Here is a 19593-nt window from a genome sequence, read left to right on the forward strand (position 1 = left end):
TATATTACAAAATGATTACCACTACAGCATTAGCTAATAAATACTTCTATCACATAATTACCGCCTTTTTTGTAGTGAGAAGATTTAAGATTTACTCTCTTAACATTTATTAAGTATATGATACAGTATCATTAGCTATAATCACCATACTATACATTGGATCCCCAGAACTTGTTAATCTTATAACTGGAAGATTGTACCATTTCACCAGTATCTCCCCATTTCCCTAACCCCTAGTAAGCACTACTCTACTCTCTGTTTCTCTAAGTTTGGGTTTCTTAGATCCTACATATAAATGAACTTATACAGTATATTTATTTCTCTGTCTGACATTTCTAGCATAATGCTAAATGCTCCTTTCCTCTACCCACCTCTATTCTACACTCATAGTATGGAAGCTCTACCCAGGCCCAACAGATTAAGAATTCTGTGGTCTTTATTACCCTTGACCAGCTCACTAGGATAGAGTTCCACACAGGGAGAAGCAAACTGAGGAGACTTGAAGCTACCAGCTCCACTTAGAGTAGTAGCAGGTAATATTTGGCCAGAGGGAGAGGTAATAGGTAAGAGTAGAATGTGGGAAAGTTTGAGCCTAAGGGCATTCTGAAAAACAATGTAGATATTCCTGGTAAGCAAATAAAAGGAGGCTGTTAGCTCTTATTAATTGAGAACAAAAAATCCAAACTATATCCCTGCTTCCTCACTGGTGAGAAACAGACAGCTAAAGAGCTAAAAAGAGAGCTCTTCTGAGCTCAAAACCTCAGTCTCAAAAAATACCTGTTTGTATTTAACTGAATCAGACTTTGGAGCAATGTGTGCCTCAAGGCATTGTCAAAAACATTAGAGCATTCAGCCATCAATTAAGGGATCCTGACAGCTGAGTTTCATACCAGATGAGGCAGAAAGCTTAACAGAAGAATCAGAAAAGAGCCAAAGAGAGTCCTGCTAAAACACTGTCACCTGGGGAGACTGCACATGCCCAAGTTTGGTCTCAGAGGTGCAGCACCAAGGCTTCACTAGTCCTTGGAGAAATAGAATTTACTGAAATAGGCTAGCCAAGTCACTAAACAAATAAACAAGAAAACAGCAGCAATTCCTTTACCTAAAACGTCTTATTTCTAACAAAAATTATGAGGCATACAAAGACACAGGAAAGTATGACCCATACACAGGAGAAAGCAGGCAACAGAAATGGCCTGTGAGAGAGCCCAGATACTGCTTACTGCAAAATATTAAAGTACAAATAAAGGAATAAAAAACACGAGATATATAGAAAACAAAAAGTAAAAAGGCAGAAGTAAATCCAGCTTCGTCAATAATATTAAATGTGAATGGATTAAACAATTCATTCAAAAGATGGATTGTCATTGGATTTTTGTTTTAAAGATCCAGTTAGAGCCTACAAGAGACATACTTTCTATTCAAAGATAGAATTAGGTTGAAGGAAAAGAATAGAAAAAGATATGTCGTGCAAAGTGCAACCATAAGAAAGTTTGAGTGGCTGTACTAAAAGAGACTTTAAAACAAACAAAATATTATCGAGATAGAAGGGACTTTTTATAATAGTAAAAGGGTGAATCAGTCAAGAAAATGTAAATTCTAAACATATATTCATCTATCTAACAACAGCAAAGAAAAAAAAGCAAAAACAGATTTGAAGAGCAAAATAGATAATTTAGTAATAATAGTTGGAGACTTTAATATCCTATTTTCAATAATGGATAGAACAACTATGCAGAAGATCAAAGAAATAGACTTGAACAACACTATAAGTCAACTAGACTTATATACAGAACCATCTACTCAATAACTGCAGAACACAAATTCTTCTTGAGTGCACATAGAATAGTCTCTAAGGTAGACCATATATAGGGCATTAGAAAGCCTCAATAAAGTTAAAAGGATTAAAATTGTACAGAGTATGTACATCAGTCACATGCAATGGTATTAATAGCAGAAAGCAGTTTTGGAAATTCACAAATATGTGGAAATTAAGCAATATACTTCTAAATATACTGGTCAAAGACAAAATCACAAAAGAAATTAGAAGGTAATTCAACATGAATGAAAATGAAGATAGCATAGCAAATTTATAGCATACAGCTAAAGCATGCATAGAGAGAAATTTATAGCTATAAATGTCTCCATTAAAAAATATCACAAATCAATCATTTAACCTTCTACCTAAAGTCATTGGGGAAAGAACACATCGTATTCCCAAAGCAAGCAGATGGAAAGAAATAACAGAATTGGAATGGAAATTAATGAACTAGAGAATAGAGAAAATCTGCCAAACCAAAATTGATTCTTTGGAAAGTCAGCAGAATTGACAAACTTTACCTACACTAACCAAGCAAAAACAAAACAAAACAAATTCAGATCACTAAAATCAGGAATGAAAGAGCGTATATTACAACTAACCTTGCAAAGATAAAAATGAGTCTGAGGGAATACTATAAACTATATGCCAACAAAGTAGTTAACCTGGGTGAAATGGAAAAATTATAAGACAGGCACAAACTATTACAACTGATTCAAGAATAAATAGAAAATCTGAATAGACCTGTGTCAAATAAAGAAATTAAATTAGTAATGAAAAAACTATTCCCAAAGATAAGCTCTTGCTCACATACCTTCACAGGTGAATTCCTCCAACTGTTTAAAGAAGAATTAACACCAGTATGCCACAGATTTTTCCATGAAATAGAAGAGGAGAAAACACTTCTCACCTCATTCTGTGAAGCCATTATCACTCTGATACCAGGACATCAGTAGATGCAGAAAAAGCATTTGACAAAATGCAATACCCCTTCATGATTTAAAAACAAACAAACAAACAAAAAACAACCTCAAACTAGGAATAGAAGGGAACTTTCTCAAGCTGTTAAAATATATCTACAAAAAACCCACAGCTAACATTATACTTTATGGCCAAAGACTGAAAGCCTTCCCCCTACTAAGGTCAGGAACAAGAAAAGGATATCTGCTCTTGCTACAACATTGTACTGGAGGTTCTGTTTGGCAGTTAGGCAAGAAAAAGAATTAACAGTCATCTAGATTAGTAAAAAATAAAACTTATTTACAGACAATATGATCTCGTATATAGGAAAACCTAAGGAATTCCTTAAAAATATTGCTAAACTAATAAATGAGTTTAACAGAGTTTAGTATATAAGCTCAATATATAAAAGTCAATTGTATTTCTATACAATAGCAATGAACAAACCAAAAATGAAAACAATTTTATTTATAAGAACATCAAAAAGGATAAAATACTTAGGGATAAATTTAATAAATGCAAAACATATACTCTGAAAATTCTAAAACATTATTTTTGACCAAAATTAAAGAGGACGTAAGTAAATGTAAAGACATGTTCATGGATCAAAAGACTGTATTTTTAAGGTAGCAGTACTCCCCATCTCGATCTACCGATTTAATATAATCCCTGTCAGAATCCCAGCTGTCTTCTTGGCAAAAATGGACTAGCTGGTCCCAAAATTCACATGAAAACATAAGAGTCCAAGAATAGTCAAAACTATCTTGAAAAAGAACAGAATCAGAAGACACACTTCTTAATTTTGAAACTTACTGCTGAGCAGCAGTAATCAACAGTGTGCTACTGGCGTGATAAGAGACATGTAATGAAAAAGAATTGACTTCAGAAATATACCCTCACTTAATACAACCAGTTGATTTTTAACAGGAGTTCTAAGACCATTCAGTTGAGGGCAACAGTATTTTCTACAACTGGTGCAGGGACCATTAGATATTCACATGTAAAAGAATGAAGTTGGAACCTCCTACTTCACATCATATACAAAAATTAAAAGGATCAAAGACTTAAGTGTAAGAGCTAAACCCTTAGAAGAAAACAGGGGTAAAACTTCGTGACCTTGGATTTGGCATTGGTTTCTTAGAGGGCACCTAAAGCACAAGGAACCGAATTAAAAATAGATAACTTGAATTAAAACAAAAAACTTTTGTGCTTCAAAAAACCATCAAGAAAGTGAAAACACAGAATGGAAGAAAATTGGGGAGTGGTGTGGAAGAACATTTTTGTAAACTGTATATCTAATGAGTGACTTTAATCTATAACTCCTGCCGCTCAATAATAAAAAGACAACCCATTTCATAATATGAGCAAAGGATTCAAGTGGGTGTTTCTCCAAAGAAGACATACAAATAACCAGTAAGTACAAGAAAAGATGCTTAACATCTTTAGCCATCAGAGAAATGCAATTCAAACCACAGTGAGATACTAATTCACACCCACTAGGATGTTTATCATCAAAAAGACATAATAACAAATGTTGGCAAAGACAAGGAGAAATTAGAACCCTCGCTTCCTGTTGATGGACACATAAAATGGTACAGCTGCTTTGGAAAACCATCCGGCAGTTCCTCAAAAGGTTAAACAGTTATATGACACAGAAATTCCTTTCCTGAGTATATACTCAAGAGAATGAAAATGTGTTAAACAAAAACTTAATACATGCACGTTCATAGCAACAGACTTATAAGAGCCAAAATATGAAAACTAACCAAGTGTCCATCAACTGCTAAATAGATAACGGAATTACAATAGAATATCCAACAGTTTAAAAAATGAAATACTGATGCACAATATAACCTGAATAAACCTTGGAAACTTTGTGCTAAGGGAAAGAAACCTACAAAAGAGGACATATCGTATAATTCCATTTATACATAATGTCCTGAATAGGCAAATCCATGGAGGCGGAAAGTAGTTTAGTAGATGCCTAGGGCTGAGCAGTTTGGTAAGAAATGGGGAGGAGTTACTAATGAGTATAGGATTTCTTTTTTGGGGTGATGAAAATGCTCTAAAATTGTGTTGATGGCTCCACAACTCTGGAAATAGTAAAAACCACTGAATTGTACGCTTTAAGTGGGTGAATTGTATGTATGTGAATTATAAGGTAAACCTGTTTTTTAAAAGAGAGAATGTCCCCAGAGTGTACTGCAGACATAGGAAGGATAGTAGCCACTTTAATCAGTGTGATTGAGCTGAAAACATTTGTAGGAAAGTACAGGCCTCTTAAATTAGTTTTCTCATCCTCATCCTTGGGAATTACCTTGCTGCTAAACTCTGGTCATTGCTTTAGGGACTATGTTTCTTGAAAATATCTATCCTGGAGAGTTTCTTTCCAGACCTGTGCACACCAGACTCCAGAGGTTGGCAGTGACTCAGGGAAAAGTCCAAGCTGCTTATGTCTGTCTTTCTCCACAGACATTTATTACTGAGGAGGGCTTGTGTATCACATGCTGTACCTACTCCTTCCAGAAATATACTCTCCTGCCGTCCTGCCCACCCCCAAGTCCCCTTGTCCTGGGTGATGAGGACACCAAGGCTTTCAAGGCCACAAGTGTGCAGCAGAAGCAGGATTCTACATGCTAGCTCTTCAGAGTCTCTCCACAATTCCGTTGACTCTTAAAACTGTTCTGGGTTCAGTACCAAGAAGTCCCAACATTGAAACTGAGTAATTATGGTTTTTCTCCCAACCTAAAGGAAAACATATGTGAATAGATAGAATTTTCTCAATTAAGTTTCTCCAGTAAATTTTTCTTAAGTCTTTGCCCACTGCCACTTTAGTTGCCATTAAGAACTTGCAGATTAAAAAGAAAAAAAAAAAAAAGAGTAGCAAGCAAGCACTAACAGAAAACCTCAGTGTTAGTTTTTTTACTTCTGTTTAACATACATGTTGCTTACATGTGCCAGGCATTGCTTGAAGTACTTTCAATACATTAAGTCCTTTAATTTTTGCAACATTGGTAAGAGATGAGTACTATTGCCACTCAGCAATTGAATGGTAGAGCTCGGATTCAGACCCAGAAATCTGGCCCCAGAGTCAGGGCTCCTAACAACTCTACCGCTGCCTCACAGTCATCCTTCATTCAGCAGGTGGACTTCTTCCAGAGTTGTGATTTTATATTAGTGACATAATATGGCTAGAAAAAATAGTTCCAGTCTGTAGGGCTAAGTTAGATTTTTAACATCATATCAGTGTGCAGAAATCACCATAACTTCTGCATGTACTTTATTTAAATATATCCGATAACCACTGCTCTGTCCCATGAGTTTTTCTGGCCTTTGTAAACGGCCTCTAGGGCAACAATTCCAGTAGGAGCTTACCTTGTCCTTTTATCTTAAAAATGAGGCATACTGAGGGGAAGTAACTTCTAAGGACTCTTGACTCCAACCAGTGACCTTTTAAAATAATAGGGACCTCCAAGTGAGGCTTTCTAAGAATCAGGTACTGAGCTTTTCTTACGTTCTCATTTGCTCCTCACAGTAACCCTGGCCATTTACTGTGGCACTGCTGTTATTCCCAGGTTATAGAGCAGTCTGAAGCCTAGTGAGGAGGTGACTTGCCCATTGTCACACAGCCAGCAAGTTGTAATTCCAGAGCCCTCAGTCTTCATCACTTTGCTCTACCACCTTCCCAAGACTGTGCTCCTCTGTGGCCTGCATGACCCACGGAGACTTTTTGTTAACTGGGTAATAGAATAGATGAGGTAGAGTTTATCTGCAGCCCAAAACACAATGCCTGACACAAACAAGTATCCCCATAAATATTACTTAGCTGCTACTAGTTACTAATAATGAAATTGGGTAAAATGAAAATCTTCTAGTAGAGAATATGTTCATCCCTATCACTAGTAGCAATTGTGATGCCCAGTCTGCCTTATAAAGTTGAACCTTGGGAAACTTTAGACAGTTCTTTGAAAAACAGTGAGGAGAGAAATATTCCAAAAAGGATTCCTCCCAGTCTTTGAGCAGTGCCCCCTCGTGGAAGCTAGGTGGAGGGACCAAGTATACTGAGTCATCTGTGACCTGAAGAGTGACAGAATTTGCTACTAGACATCTGTATCTTTCTGGCCACTTTGGGGGCACTGGGGTGGGAGGCAGGGGTCTGATGGTGGCAGGAGAGAGGAACATGGGGGGAAAGAATGGATCATGTTAGTGCACTGGCTGTGTCAGAATATTTTTAGTGTATGTTAAAGTAGATGAGATAGAACTGCAGTCAGTTTTTCTCAGTTTCTCAGCTTGCCTGGCCCCTGGAGCCTAGCCTAGAGGGAGTTTTGTGGTTTTCAAAGTCTGTCATGGGCTCAGGGCCCAGTCTAACGGCTCTTTTACCTCAGGTCTGTTCAGAGCAGGTTTGAAGGACAGAAACATGTTTCCTTACAATCAGTGACTCAGTGCTCTCTCCTGGTGGCTGTCCCAGCCTCCATTGTGTTCCCTCCTCCAGGGGCTTCCGAGGAGAATGGCCTGCCACACACTTCAACTAGGACCCAACTGCCTCAGTCAATGAAGATTATGCATGAGATCATGTACAAACTGGAAGTGCTCTATGTCCTCTGTGTCCTATTGATGGGCCGTCAGCGAAACCAGGTGGGCCTCTCCCCAACATCTCAGAACAGGTTTGTTCAGGAGCAGATGCTTTCTGGATGCTTGCGGTGTGCTGAGTACACCACTAGGGCGCCTCTTAGAATGGCTGTCTAGCCCAGCAAAGCCTCAGGGTGATTTTCCTTTTCCCTGTTTTGCACATAAGGAAACCAGTCTGATTCCAGAGTTCACAGTCTTTCCACTGTACTTTCCTGTGGGCAGCATTTCTAGGCAAAGCATTGGTGCCAGAGCAGGAGTGGGTAGCTTAGCCCTGTTCCCTGACCTTGTTACTGTGGAGAATAAAGGGTTAGGGACTTGTGAGATGACTGTCCTGTGATGCACTGGAGGAGTTGCCAGTGTGATGGGGACTCAGGGTGGAGGGCCATAGCTCAGAGCTATGTCAGGTTATGAAGACTAGGCAGCTACAGGGGGTCTCCAGATATTCCAGGGTTCCCTGAGCCTCGAAGCAGTTCCAGGAAGGAGAAGCAAGGGCCCATAACATAAAAAAGAAGAAAGAGGGCTCTGGAAGTACACAGCACTCTTCTTCAAGATAGAGAAGTAGTCCTCTCCAGCTGGCTAGGATGAAACTAGGCACAGGGGAGGGAAGGGGTTGAGGAGAAGGGAGGCTAGGAGCTCAATAGTCCTTACGTACCTTTTTGAGTCAGACACTGGACTATCACAACAACTCTGTGAGATTGGAGGGATTATCCCCATTTTACAAGTGGAGAACAATTTCGAAAGGAGTAGCCAGGGGAGAGACTCACTGAAAAGATGACATCTAGCATGGCAGTGTCCCGAAGAAAGTGAGAGAGCCAGGCAGGCCAACCCCTGAGGCAGACTACCAAGTAGAGGGAGCAAGCACCGAGATGGGAGCATCCCTGGTGGGTTGGGGGACTGGTAAGAAAATGAGGGTTGGACTAGAATAAGCAGCAAGGAGAGAAGGGATAAGGAGTCACAGGAGGCCAGATTGCATTGGGCTTTAATAGGCCATTTTAAGGACTTTGGTGTTTACTCTGAAATGTGAAGTCATCGCTTTGGCTGATGTGTGTGAGGTGGCAATAGCTAGGACCTGCAGATTGGGGGTGGGAGTGGTGAGAAGCGCTTGCATTCTGGATCTGTTTTGAAGGTATTATAGGTAGGATTTACTGATAGTTTGGATGTAGGCATAAGAGAGAAGTTGAAGATGATTTCCTTAACTCCTTCCAAGGTTTTTTGGCCTAAGAAGGTAGGAGGATGGATTTGCCATTTACTGAGATTGTTAAGACTGCATAGGGAGAAAGATAAGGAGTTCAGTTTGAATAAGTTAAGTATGAGGTGTCTGTTAGAATTGGGACCTGGATTAGCTATACCTAGAATTAATATTATAGGTGAGACTGAACACTTTGCATATATAGAAGAACCTTTTATATTTTCCTGTCTGTATCTTGTCTATATCCTGTCTGTATCATTTGCCCATTTTTTCTGTAGGGTCGGAAATTAGCTTTTTGCTGGTGTATAACACAAAATTGTTAATATGGTCTCCTATTGTCATATCTGACTTGTGACTTTGCTTATTGTGAGTTGTGTTATGCAGAATTTTAAAACATTTATGTGGTTGAAATCAACAGTCTTCTCTTGGCTTTTATATTTGGTATAATTCTTTAGGAAGTCTTTTCTCTCTCTGATTGGTCAAAAAAAAAAAAACCTTTGCATAGATTCTTCTAGGATCTTTAGAGTTTCGTTTTATTATATTTTTATCTTGCCTCCAATTGAAATTTATCCTACTTTGAAGCATGAGTAGTATTTTTATTTTAATGATATGCAGAGCAAAGAAACAAATTAGAAAAGTTAAGGAACCTGCTTAGAGTTACAAAGTTTGTACGTGGTGGAACTAAGCATCAAAACCAGGGATATCTAAATACAAAAGTCATGATCTTAAAAAAAGACCTACTGTATGTACTGTATGACTCTTGAGATTGTGAGGATTAATGAGCAGAGTTAAAAAGTATATTTGTGTGTCGTGGGGACGGAGTAGAGTCTGATGTGGGTGTTTTCTGTAAGCCTCAACACTCTGGCCTGACTGTTGGCTCTCTTTGTCCCGAAGATTGTTATTGTATGTACTCAGCATGAGGCTTGATCTTTGCAGCACGTTTGTTTTACTGGTTTCCTTCCTACCCAATCTAGGTTCACAGAATGATTGCAGAGTTCAAGCTAATCCCTGGGCTTAATAATTTGTTTGACAAGCTGATTTGGAGGAAGCATTCAGCATCTGCCCTTGTCCTCCATGGTCACAACCAGAACTGTGACTGTAGTCCGGTAAGCAAAGTACCCCTGAGACAGATGGGCTTTATTTGCCAGGAATAGTTGTTTCACGACCAACTCTTGACTCTTCAAAATCGCATTCTTTGAGAGCAGAGCAGAAACTGAAAGTCATAGCCTGTATCATCCCATAACCGGAAGCTACTTTGGGGAAAGATGTGACCCCATCCCTCCAGGCATCCCTCTTGACAGCCTCCAGCCAGCTTCCCCTTGCATGCCTTGGGGAAGGACCTCAATTCCCTCCAGGCGACCCACCCACTGTGTTATCTAGCAGGTTTTCTGTGCTCTATCACACTGTAATTATATCTACTGATAATTTTACCTTCAAGAACCATGCAACAACAATGGTCTGCATCCAGAAGGGGCTTTAGGATGCTTTCTTTTTTTAAGGGGTCAAGGGCTTATCTCTACTGTCTCTGTCACTGTGCCTTAGAGCAACAAACTGGGAGTCATGAGGCCTGTTCTAATCAACTTGTTGGGAGAGCTTGAACGAGTCACTGAATCTCTGAGCTCTGTTTCGTGCATCAGGGGGAAAGTGCTCAGGGACTTTGAAGTGCCACACATCTGTCAGGGTCCAGTGCCATGGGTCCACCCTGGTCTCTGCGCTACATTGTGGGGATTTTCCTCAGTGCCTTATCTTCCAATTTACTATTTTTCATTTTGGCCTTGTCAGATTTGCCTTTCAGCCCATCCATTTGAGGTTTTAATTTCAAGTGAATATATTCTGCATTTCTAGACATTCCGTCCTGCTCCTTGTCCAAAACTACTCGGTCTTTATTCATTATGTTAATGTTTTGTTCTGCATTTTCTTTATTTGTAACATACTTTATCATTGTCTCTTTCTGATTGCTCATGGGGTACTAATACTTAGGTTTGAGTCTTCAGACTCAACTGAGGGTAGAGTATTGCCTCGAGTTCTGTAACGTTTATGGAGACATCACCTTTAGGGGGTTATTTTCCCTCTGAGTACCTGTGTATCCGGGGTCCTGGAAGTATTTCTACAGAGAACTTTGCTTTTGTCAACCAGGTACTTTGGGCGGCATAGTGTCCCAGGGCAGGTTTTCATGTTGAGTGTCTTGGCCCTACTGCTCTGGGAGTATGAGCCCAGGGTCCTTCTCCTGGGGGCCCTTCTCCACCACCAGCAGCACCTTGGCAGAGACGGGCTTCTTCGCCAGCTTTCTAGGCTGGCAGGTGGGTTTTTCTAACCCTTCTTACAATGAATGTATACACTCCCCAGGGCTTTACACAGGCCTACAGTTCTGTGGCTCCTGAAGGACATTAAAACCCATGCCCTGTCTTGAATCAGTCTTGTTTCTACTTCATCCTGTCCAGAGCTGCCAGCCATCAGTGCTTATGCCCACTACTCTGAACTCAGTGTCTTTTTCTGATTCCTGTGGGTTTTCCTTCTTTTCTTATGAACTTAGCTTCCCATTTAAAAGAATTTCAGTTACTTTCTAGTCTAGTCAGTTGGGATATTTTTAGAAGCAAGAGTCCACTTCAGCTTAAACTGCTGTTGGTCAGAGGGGGAAGTCAACACTGGGTTTTTTGATTAAAGGAAAGTCCTCATTTTACATGAGGACCAAGGCTCAGAAGCTAAGTGACATACCCAGGCTCTCACCAGAGTGTTTGTTTTCTTTTGGAACATTGTGACTATGGTCTAACATCCAGGGTGCATGTATATTTTAGGACATCACCTTGAAGATACAGTTTTTGAGGCTTCTCCAGAGTTTCAGCGACCACCACGAGTAAGTACCAGCCACTCCTAGAAGTAAAGTTGTTGCGCCATCTTCTTTCCATTCTCTGTCCCATCACTGACCTCAGCACAAGAGGAAGACCTGGGAGTCATGGGAGCTACTGTCACCTCAGTGTTAACCATTATGTGGCTGCACTTCCATGATACTGTAATAAAGAGCTGTCATTTGTCCAGCCCTTCTTTTATGCCTGGCACCACACTGAGCTTTCTCTTGCCCTCACAGTCACCCTGGGAAGTGAGTACACAAGTTGTCGGCCCCTTAGTACCCTTGGCGTCAACACATCCCTTTGCCGTTTGTCCCTCTGAACCAGGAGCTGACAGCCTGGCTATTCACAGAGGCTGGCAGGAACCCTAGAATGCTGGCTCGGGTACGAGGTGTTGGGGGACATACTTGGGAGATCCTCAGATTCTCCCTCTCCACAGCAAATGGGCAGTGGACAATTCCAGGGCTGACCTGCAGCCCCAGTTCCTGTCCTTAGCCCCCTCCAACCCGTTTGTTTCAGGAATAAGTACCTGCTGCTCAACAACCAGGAGCTGAATGAACTCAGTGCCATATCTCTCAAGGCCAACATCCCCGAGGTGGAAGCTGTCCTTAACACCGACAGGTGAGCGTGGACAGGGCGCAGCTTTGCCCACAGCCTGTCCTGGCTGCCTATGTGCCCCGGGTGTGCTTACTTGTCCTCTGTCACTCATATGTAGCTACAGTGTCCCAAGGGCTCCTATGTGTTAGGCACTGTCCTTACATCACCTGCATTATCTCTTTGGAGCAGCCCTGGGAGGGAAGCGCCATCATCACCTCCACTTTTCAGAGGGGGACAGGGGCTCAGAGAGGTCACCTACTAAAGGTCATATGTGCTCTGCCCCCTCCCTTTGTCTCTCACTTTTGCTAATATCTTTTCTTGCATGGTAGCAGTTGGAGCCAAGCAGTACAAACAGGCCCCCTTACCCTTCCCCAAGTCCCATTTGCTGGGTTATGCTTGCCTCATCTTCTGGAACTAGGCAAGGAAGTCACAGGCTCATGGGGGTCAAGGCAGGGATGACTGTACCCGTCAAGGAGAGTCATAATTCCTCAGGTTTTTTTTCTTTTTAAGGCAGCAGAACTTGTTCAAATGAAATCGTACACAGTCTCACCATAATGTCTATAGTGGATAAAAGTAGAGCTACTTTATTTGAAGAAAAAGCTAGAGGGCCCAGAACCCTTGCCTGCTTGTCCCTGTCTCCCCAATGACATGTCCTGAGTCATTTCCTCATCACCTGCCTTTGCTTCCTAGACCAGGAAGCTAAGGTCCAGGGACATGGGTACTTGTCCAAGGCCAACTGAAGCTAAACTGGGGCCCCCAGGTACTCCCTGCCTCACCCCATTGGCACAGATGTTGCCGCATCTGGTAGACTCCGTCATGGCCTATTCCCAACCCACTTTAGGTGTAAGCAGCCCTCCCTCCAGCAGGTCTGAGCCCTGTCTGACTCGATGTGTTTCTGGCCTCTAATCACTTGCCAGTGGGTCTGAGAATGGAAGGCTGGCCCATGATGTGGTGTGAATGCATTTGGCTATTCAGTTCTAAGACTGCAAGAGTCCATGAGGTATTCTGGACCCAGGCAGAGAGGGGGGCATCCCGGAAGCCTGGTAGTGTCTCCATGTTTCCCTCCCCCACCAAGCCAGCAGAGACCCAGCCTAAGGGCCCCAAGACAACAGTCCTTTGACTAAGTGGAATTTGGCCCCGCTCAGCCTATCAGATCTTCCACCAGTGTCCCTGTTTTATTTCAGGAGTTTGGTGTGTGATGGGAAGAGGGGCTTATTAACTCGTCTGCTGCAGGTCATGAAGAAGGAACCAGCTGAGTCATCTTTCAGGTACATCTGTGGACAGACACTTGCCACTCCTGAGGGGCCCAGGAGCCAAGTGTTTCTCAAGTGGTTAGAAATACCTTCTTCAGTCTCCAGCTTCCACCCCAACATCTGATTACTGTGGGGGAGAGGGGGTTTGACTGCCGTCTCCTCTGTGTCGACTCGGCGTGTATACGTTAGCTCTGCTACGTGCCAGCAGTGTATTTCAAGAATTGACCAGATATTTACCAAGTACCTATTCTGTGCTGGCAATGGACAGGTGGAAGAGAAATAGGAGCTCCAGTCTTTGCCCTCATGGAGTTCCCTGGGATGTGGGAAACAAACCTGAAAAGAAACCTGTTTTAATGCAGTGTGGAAAGGCACGGAGCCAGGACCTGTCCCAAGAGCTGTGGGAGCACAGGAATGCCCTTTCCGTAGCTGGGGGCTGGGCGGATAAACATGGACCAGGAAGGGCTTCCTTACACTCATCTAAGATGACCTCTAAAGGCTGTGGACAGGAGTAGCCAGTGGAGGAGGCATTCTATCATGGCTGGGTGTGAGCTGTCAGTAGGGTCCATGGCCAAATGTGCCCCCCTCTATTCAGCCTGCCTTGTCTAGACTCCCCTCATGGTTCTCAGCTCTGCCCTTTGGGGCCACTCAGTCAGCTTCAGCCACCTCTTCTCCAGGCACAGGGGACAGCCCATCAGATGTGAGCTCGGTGGCCTGTCCATACACATCTGTCAAGTTCCCCCATTCATTCCTAGCCCATCTTCTATGTCTTCCTGTCCTGAAAGAAGAAAGTCTAGAATGCATTTTCACATGTTACTCACTGGGGCCAGCCCTCTCCTAGACAGAACCGGACAGAGGACTGTTCCTCACTACACTGTCAGCTCCATGAGGTTGGGGACTCTTGCTGTGTCACCAGTGCCTACATGAGGCCTGATGCCTCAACAATGTTCTATAAATGTCTCTTGAGTGAATAAAAAGGCAGCAAACATCTCCCAGTCCCTTGGGGCATGGAACATGGGCCAGAAGAGGGCAGTCTTAGCCACCTGGGCCAGGGGTCAACATTTGGGTCGCAGGTTTTGGCAAGCCCGGGCTGTGGAGAGTTTCCTCCGAGGGACCACCTCCTATGCAGACCAGATGTTCCTGCTGAAGCGAGGCCTTCTGGAGGTAATAGCCTGGAGGAGCCAGGGTATTGGGTGTCCCATCCTCCCTGCAGCGCTGTGCACTGCTTTCCTGTCCTGAGTCCTAGACAGTTGGGCAGGTGCAGCCGAATTTCCTCAACCAAATCTCTTTTAAAATGCCAGTGTAGATTGCCCTAATCTTAGCCCTGAGTTTCCAACTGTGGGTTCCCCATGGGCACTTAGCGGGTAATTAAGGGATCTGGGGGGTGGCCATGGAGGAGCACAAGAACGTTAGGATTACCCAGCAAGGCCTTTTGACCCTAAGGAGATTTTGCTGCTGACTAAAACTATATTTCCCTTTATTGAAAAGTGGCCTTCAGGAAAAGCAAAATTTATTAAAGGGGGGGAGCAAAATGGCCAAAGCTATAATTGATTTAAAATATATATGTATTTATATATGTGAACAAGAAACTGACCCATGAATCTTAAAATCCATTTGGAAAATAAGTGATCTGAATCAGTGTAACTTTAGGAAAATGCAGAATGGAAACAGTTTAACTGTTATAGAAAATTTTATCAATGAGTTAAATTGGCTTTTATGTTCTTGATAAAAATTCATTGATTCTACTGTAAATGTTTTCATTCATAAACATAAACACAAACCATGGGGTCAAAATGTGTCCCATGCCCTTAAACCTTGTGCTTTATTTACTTGAGTGGCCTCAGTGCTCGGGCAGTGGCCAGTGTTATATGGAGAGAGTGCCCCTTGCCTGCAAGCTGAAGAGCCCTGGCCATCTTGGTGCCTGCAGAGCAGGTTGCAGGCTTTAGCTCAGAGCCCTGGGCCAGCAAGAGAGATCCTGCTACTTGCCCCAGCCCATCCCCTTCTGTGAGGTGTTGAGCCTGGCCTTGTCCTTGGAGCCACCAACATTCTCAGATGAGAGTCTAGACAGGGAAGCAAATTCCATAGCCCTGGATGCTTGCTCAAAGCAGATGTCGTGTGGTCTGGGCTACGTGCCAGGCCCTGGTAGGAGGCAAGTGGCAGGCAGCTTAGGAGAGTTCTGCCTCGGGGTGGCAGCCGCCTTCCTACCTTCACCCTGTCCTCTCCCACCCCCCAGCACATCCTGTACTGCATTGTGGACAGTGAGTGCAAGTCAAGGGATGTGCTCCAGAGTTACTTTGACCTCCTGGGGGAGCTGATGAAGTTCAACGTTGATGCATTCAAGAGATTCAATAAGTACATCAACACTGATGCAAAGGTAAGACTGACTCTGGTCTCCATGGGGTTTGCCCTGTTGTCCAGAAGTTATCTTTGGAGCCCTGGTCCTCACTAGTTTTCAGGTACTGGTTTTAAATTAGAGGATACTGGGAAGTCTGGGCAGTCTTGAGCAGACATCATTAGCACCTCTCTGTGCTGGGCATGAAAGTGTCAGTTGTTCGGGGCAGGTGTGAAGGTTGGGAACAGGTGGGCTGTGAAAATAGTTCTGAAGCAGTGTGGTGAGAGCCATATGAGCCCGAGAGAGATGGGACTGGACCTGGTGTGTTGAAGTAAAAATGAGGAGCACAGCACCCTTCAGTGGAGAAAATAGTGGATGTGGCATCAAAAGATCTGGATTGAGCTCTTACTGGGGCAATAAGGACAGGTCAGTCAGCTCGTCTGAGCCTCTGTGTCTTCCTATCAAAGACAGCTGGGCACAGGTAGATCAGTGCCCCTTGCAGTGACCGCCTGCTCTGGGCCGTGGTTGCCTCCAGTCAGGAGTCTGCCACCTCCCATCTAAGCCTGGCCTCTGCTCAGTTCCAGGTGTTTCTGAAGCAGATCAACAGCTCACTGGTGGACTCTAACATGCTGGTGCGCTGTGTCACTCTGTCACTGGATCGATTTGAAAACCAGGTGGACATGAAAGGTAAGAAAAGATCAGAATGCCAAGGCAAAGAAGTTCAGTGTGACCATCCTGGTGTCAGACACCCAGCTTTCAGCAGGGAGATAAGAAAGGCTGGAAGTAGCCACACCAAATGCCCATGTGGCTGGGGTCAAGATGATGGATCTCTGGGTGATATATTTTTTATTGCTTTTACTTTTCTTTACTGTTTGTGCTTCCTTTAATGAACATATATAACATTTTTTGTGTGTGTGGTACTTAAGATTTTTTTTTTAAGTTTATTGGGGTAACATTGGTTAATACAATTATATAATTTTCAGGTGTACATTATATTTTGGTATCTGTATATTCTGTGTGTTTACCACCCAAACTGGACTTCAGTTACCATATATTTGATTCTCTTTACCCACTTCACCCTCTTCCACTCCCCTGTATTTGACCCGCTTTAATGGTCTGCCTACCCTCTCCTTCCCCACCCCATACCCTCTGGTAACCACTAGTCTATAGTCCATGTCCATAAATATATAATATTTTTAATGAAGACGAAAAACCACTGTTGCTAGCAGAATCCAAAAAAACATTCTTTCTGTCTGGGATCGTCTGGGATGAGAAGGACCCTGGTGGCGAAGCACAGGGAGGGCCTGAGGGAGCGGTCTTCCCTGAGCACGACTGAAGGAGAGGTGGTGGAGAACTCCCATGTGGGGCTCTGATAAGAATGCAGGCTCAGCCTGGGTGGCAGAACAGCTGGAGACTTGTTCTTGCTGCAGCCAGCCTTTTCTTTAGTTGTTTTGATAATTGGGGCACCCAGCTTCAGAGTCAGGACCCAAGCGGGGCTTGACTAAGGCCTGGGTTGCAGGGCCTTGTGCCTGAGCCAGGAACCAGCTTCCGAGCCTGCTGCTCACACCTCTGCCTCTGTCCCCAGTTGCTGAGGTCCTGTCCGAGTGCCGCCTCCTTGCCTACATATCACAGGTGCCCACTCAGATGTCCTTCCTTTTCCGCCTCATCAACATTATCCACGTGCAGACGCTGACCCAGGTGAGAGGCCCTATAGATGTGCAGTAGGGAAGAGTGTCCCAGAGCCTGACTGTTGCTCTCTCCTGCCCTCATTGTAGCAGAGTATCTCCCTGAGACCCATCTCTCTTTTCCTGGGAAACCCTCCCAGCTGTTGAGGACATCTTCCTATAAGGGATCAGTGCCCCATTTTATAGATGGGGCCTGAGGAGGGAGCAGGTCTCTGAGGTCATAGACAGGTGGGTCAGAGTTGGGATTGGCACCAAGTTCAGGCTCCCATTCCAGTGTTCTCCCTACCCTGCCTGCTTTGCAGGCTTTGAGCTTGGACCTGAGGTTGACGTCCACCTTCTTCACTAAACAGCTGTGTAGTTAACATTCTCCAAACTTCACACCCCTCTGTAAAATGGGGGTAATACTAGTACCTCTCAGAGATTTCTTTTGTTGCTTTATCTGACAGACATTTAATGAGGCAAGGCCATGGGCTGGGATGCAAAGTGAACAAAACAGAGACTCTTCCCTCTTAATGCTCACAGTCTACTGCCAGATGAAAGTTAAAAGGGGAGATAACTGCGTTTAATGCATGCACTCAACCCTACCCCTGGGATCGAAGCTTCTGGAAGAAGTGATGGCTGAGTTGATTGGATAAAGGGATAGACTTTAGAAAGATGATGGTTGATGTTCCCATATGAGTGGGGGTGGGCATTGGGTGGGATAGAAACCAGGAAGCAGGAAGGTGCCTAGGGCAGGATGCTGGCAGTGTGGGCATCGTTCCTCCCCCAGTCCTCTCTCAGGTTTGTTCAGGGCAGTCAGTGAGTGGCTCTTCAGAGTCTGGGGCAGGGCCACACCCCTCCCTGTCCAGTGGCACACCAGGCCCACCAAGGGCCATTGGGGCTATCTGACCTGGCTGGGCCTGGGGCCTTGCAGGAGAACGTCAGCTGCCTCAATACCAGCCTGGTGATCCTGATGTTGGCCCGACGGAAAGAGCGGCTGCCCCTGTACCTACGGCTGCTGCAGCGGATGGAGCACAGCAAGAAATATCCTGGCTTCCTGCTCAACAACTTCCATAACTTGCTGCGCTTCTGGCAGCAGCATTACCTGCATAAGGACAAGGACAGCACCTGCCTGGAGAACGTAAGTGCCCCCACCACATGGTTATGGTGGGTGGGCTGTGAGCACGCAGACGCAGGGCCACTCAGAAGGGCGTTCAGGGTGCATGGTCCCTGCCTAGCCGTGTGGCAGGCAGCTCTTTATCCCCTTACCAAGGCCCTCCCTGTGGGGTGCCGGCCTTGACCTAGGTCCTCTAGGTACCCCTCAACCCCTCTCTCTTTGCCCAGAGCTCCTGCATCAGCTTCTCATACTGGAAAGAGACCGTGTCCATCCTGCTAAACCCGGACCGCCAGTCACCCTCTGCCCTTGTCAGCTACATTGAGGAGCCCTACATGGACATAGACAGGGACTTCACCGAGGAGTGACCTTGGGCCAGGCCTCGGGAGGCTGCTGGGCTAGGGCTAGTGTGGGCGAGTGTGGGTACACATGCCGCACTCCCTATCCTGTTCCCACCCCTGCCTTCCTGCTGCTCTCTGCCTGCCCCAGGCCTTCGGATACAGGCTTGGTGGGAGGGGATGTCTAAAAGCCCTTGGCCTCTGCGTCTGAGGGCCCCAGTTCTTGGGGGACCTCAAGATCAGTTCCCTCAAGATCCCCATGATGAAGACGGGCACTGTGCCTACCTTTCAGAACTTTGGGGCCTTGGCCCACCTGGAGGTAAGGGGACTTTTAAGAGTAGCTCTGTCTGAGCACCTGCCCAGTCTCTCGGCCGTCAGTCCTGGGGTGGGGAGAGCGATGGGCACCCTCCCCTGAGCCAAGCCTGCCCTGGCCTTTGGACACAGGCCAAGGCTTCTGAGCCCTGGGCAGAGGTGGGGGATACTAGAGAATACTACCTTCCCCCAAGCCTGCCCATCTGTCCCTCCCTCATTTTCCTTTAGCTCTTCTGGTTCTGTTTGCTCATTGGCCGCTGTGTTTGTCCAGGGGGTTCCCCCTAGAAGTGGGGGACCTTTTCCTTCCATACCTTGGGACATGGGGTAGCTGTGCCCTGCCCCGGCACCCGTCCCAGGGCAGCGTCTCCTGCCTGAGCCCAGACACACAGGAGCCTGCCTGGGAGCACACACACCCTTGGCCCCTCCTTGTGTTGCCAATTTATTAACAACAAATAAACCAATTAAATGGAGACTATTAAAGAACTTTATTTTAAATGACTGATGTGGACCTGACTTTTGTCCATGGGACCATGTGCTCCCCTC

At 44.7% G+C, this 19593-nt stretch overlaps 1 protein-coding gene across 2 annotated transcripts in view; it reads left to right on the plus strand.

The window, feature by feature from the left end:
* Window positions 1–19548, plus strand: part of LOC107500786 (transient receptor potential cation channel subfamily C member 4 associated protein) — a 59778-nt gene extending 40230 nt beyond the window's left edge. The window contains exons 9-19 of one of the 2 annotated variants that reach the window (XM_036229492.1): window positions 7272–7414; window positions 9572–9703; window positions 11393–11451; window positions 11963–12064; window positions 13225–13308; window positions 14364–14454; window positions 15524–15664; window positions 16201–16309; window positions 17208–17320; window positions 18221–18427; window positions 18631–19548. In XM_036229492.1, the coding sequence (XP_036085385.1) occupies window positions 7272–7414; window positions 9572–9703; window positions 11393–11451; window positions 11963–12064; window positions 13225–13308; window positions 14364–14454; window positions 15524–15664; window positions 16201–16309; window positions 17208–17320; window positions 18221–18427; window positions 18631–18768 (1319 nt within the window). In that variant the 3' untranslated portion in view covers window positions 18769–19548. Of the gene's footprint in view, window positions 1–7247; window positions 7415–9571; window positions 9704–11392; window positions 11452–11962; window positions 12065–13224; window positions 13309–14363; window positions 14455–15523; window positions 15665–16200; window positions 16310–17207; window positions 17321–18220; window positions 18428–18630 lie in introns of both variants that reach the window. The other variant, XM_016126393.2, reaches the window with a different exon arrangement.
* The last annotated feature ends 45 nt before the right edge of the window (window positions 19549–19593 follow it).

This window comes from Rousettus aegyptiacus, unplaced genomic scaffold, assembly GCF_014176215.1.
Source record: "Rousettus aegyptiacus isolate mRouAeg1 unplaced genomic scaffold, mRouAeg1.p scaffold_m13_p_12, whole genome shotgun sequence".
NCBI lineage: Eukaryota > Metazoa > Chordata > Mammalia > Chiroptera > Pteropodidae > Rousettus > Rousettus aegyptiacus.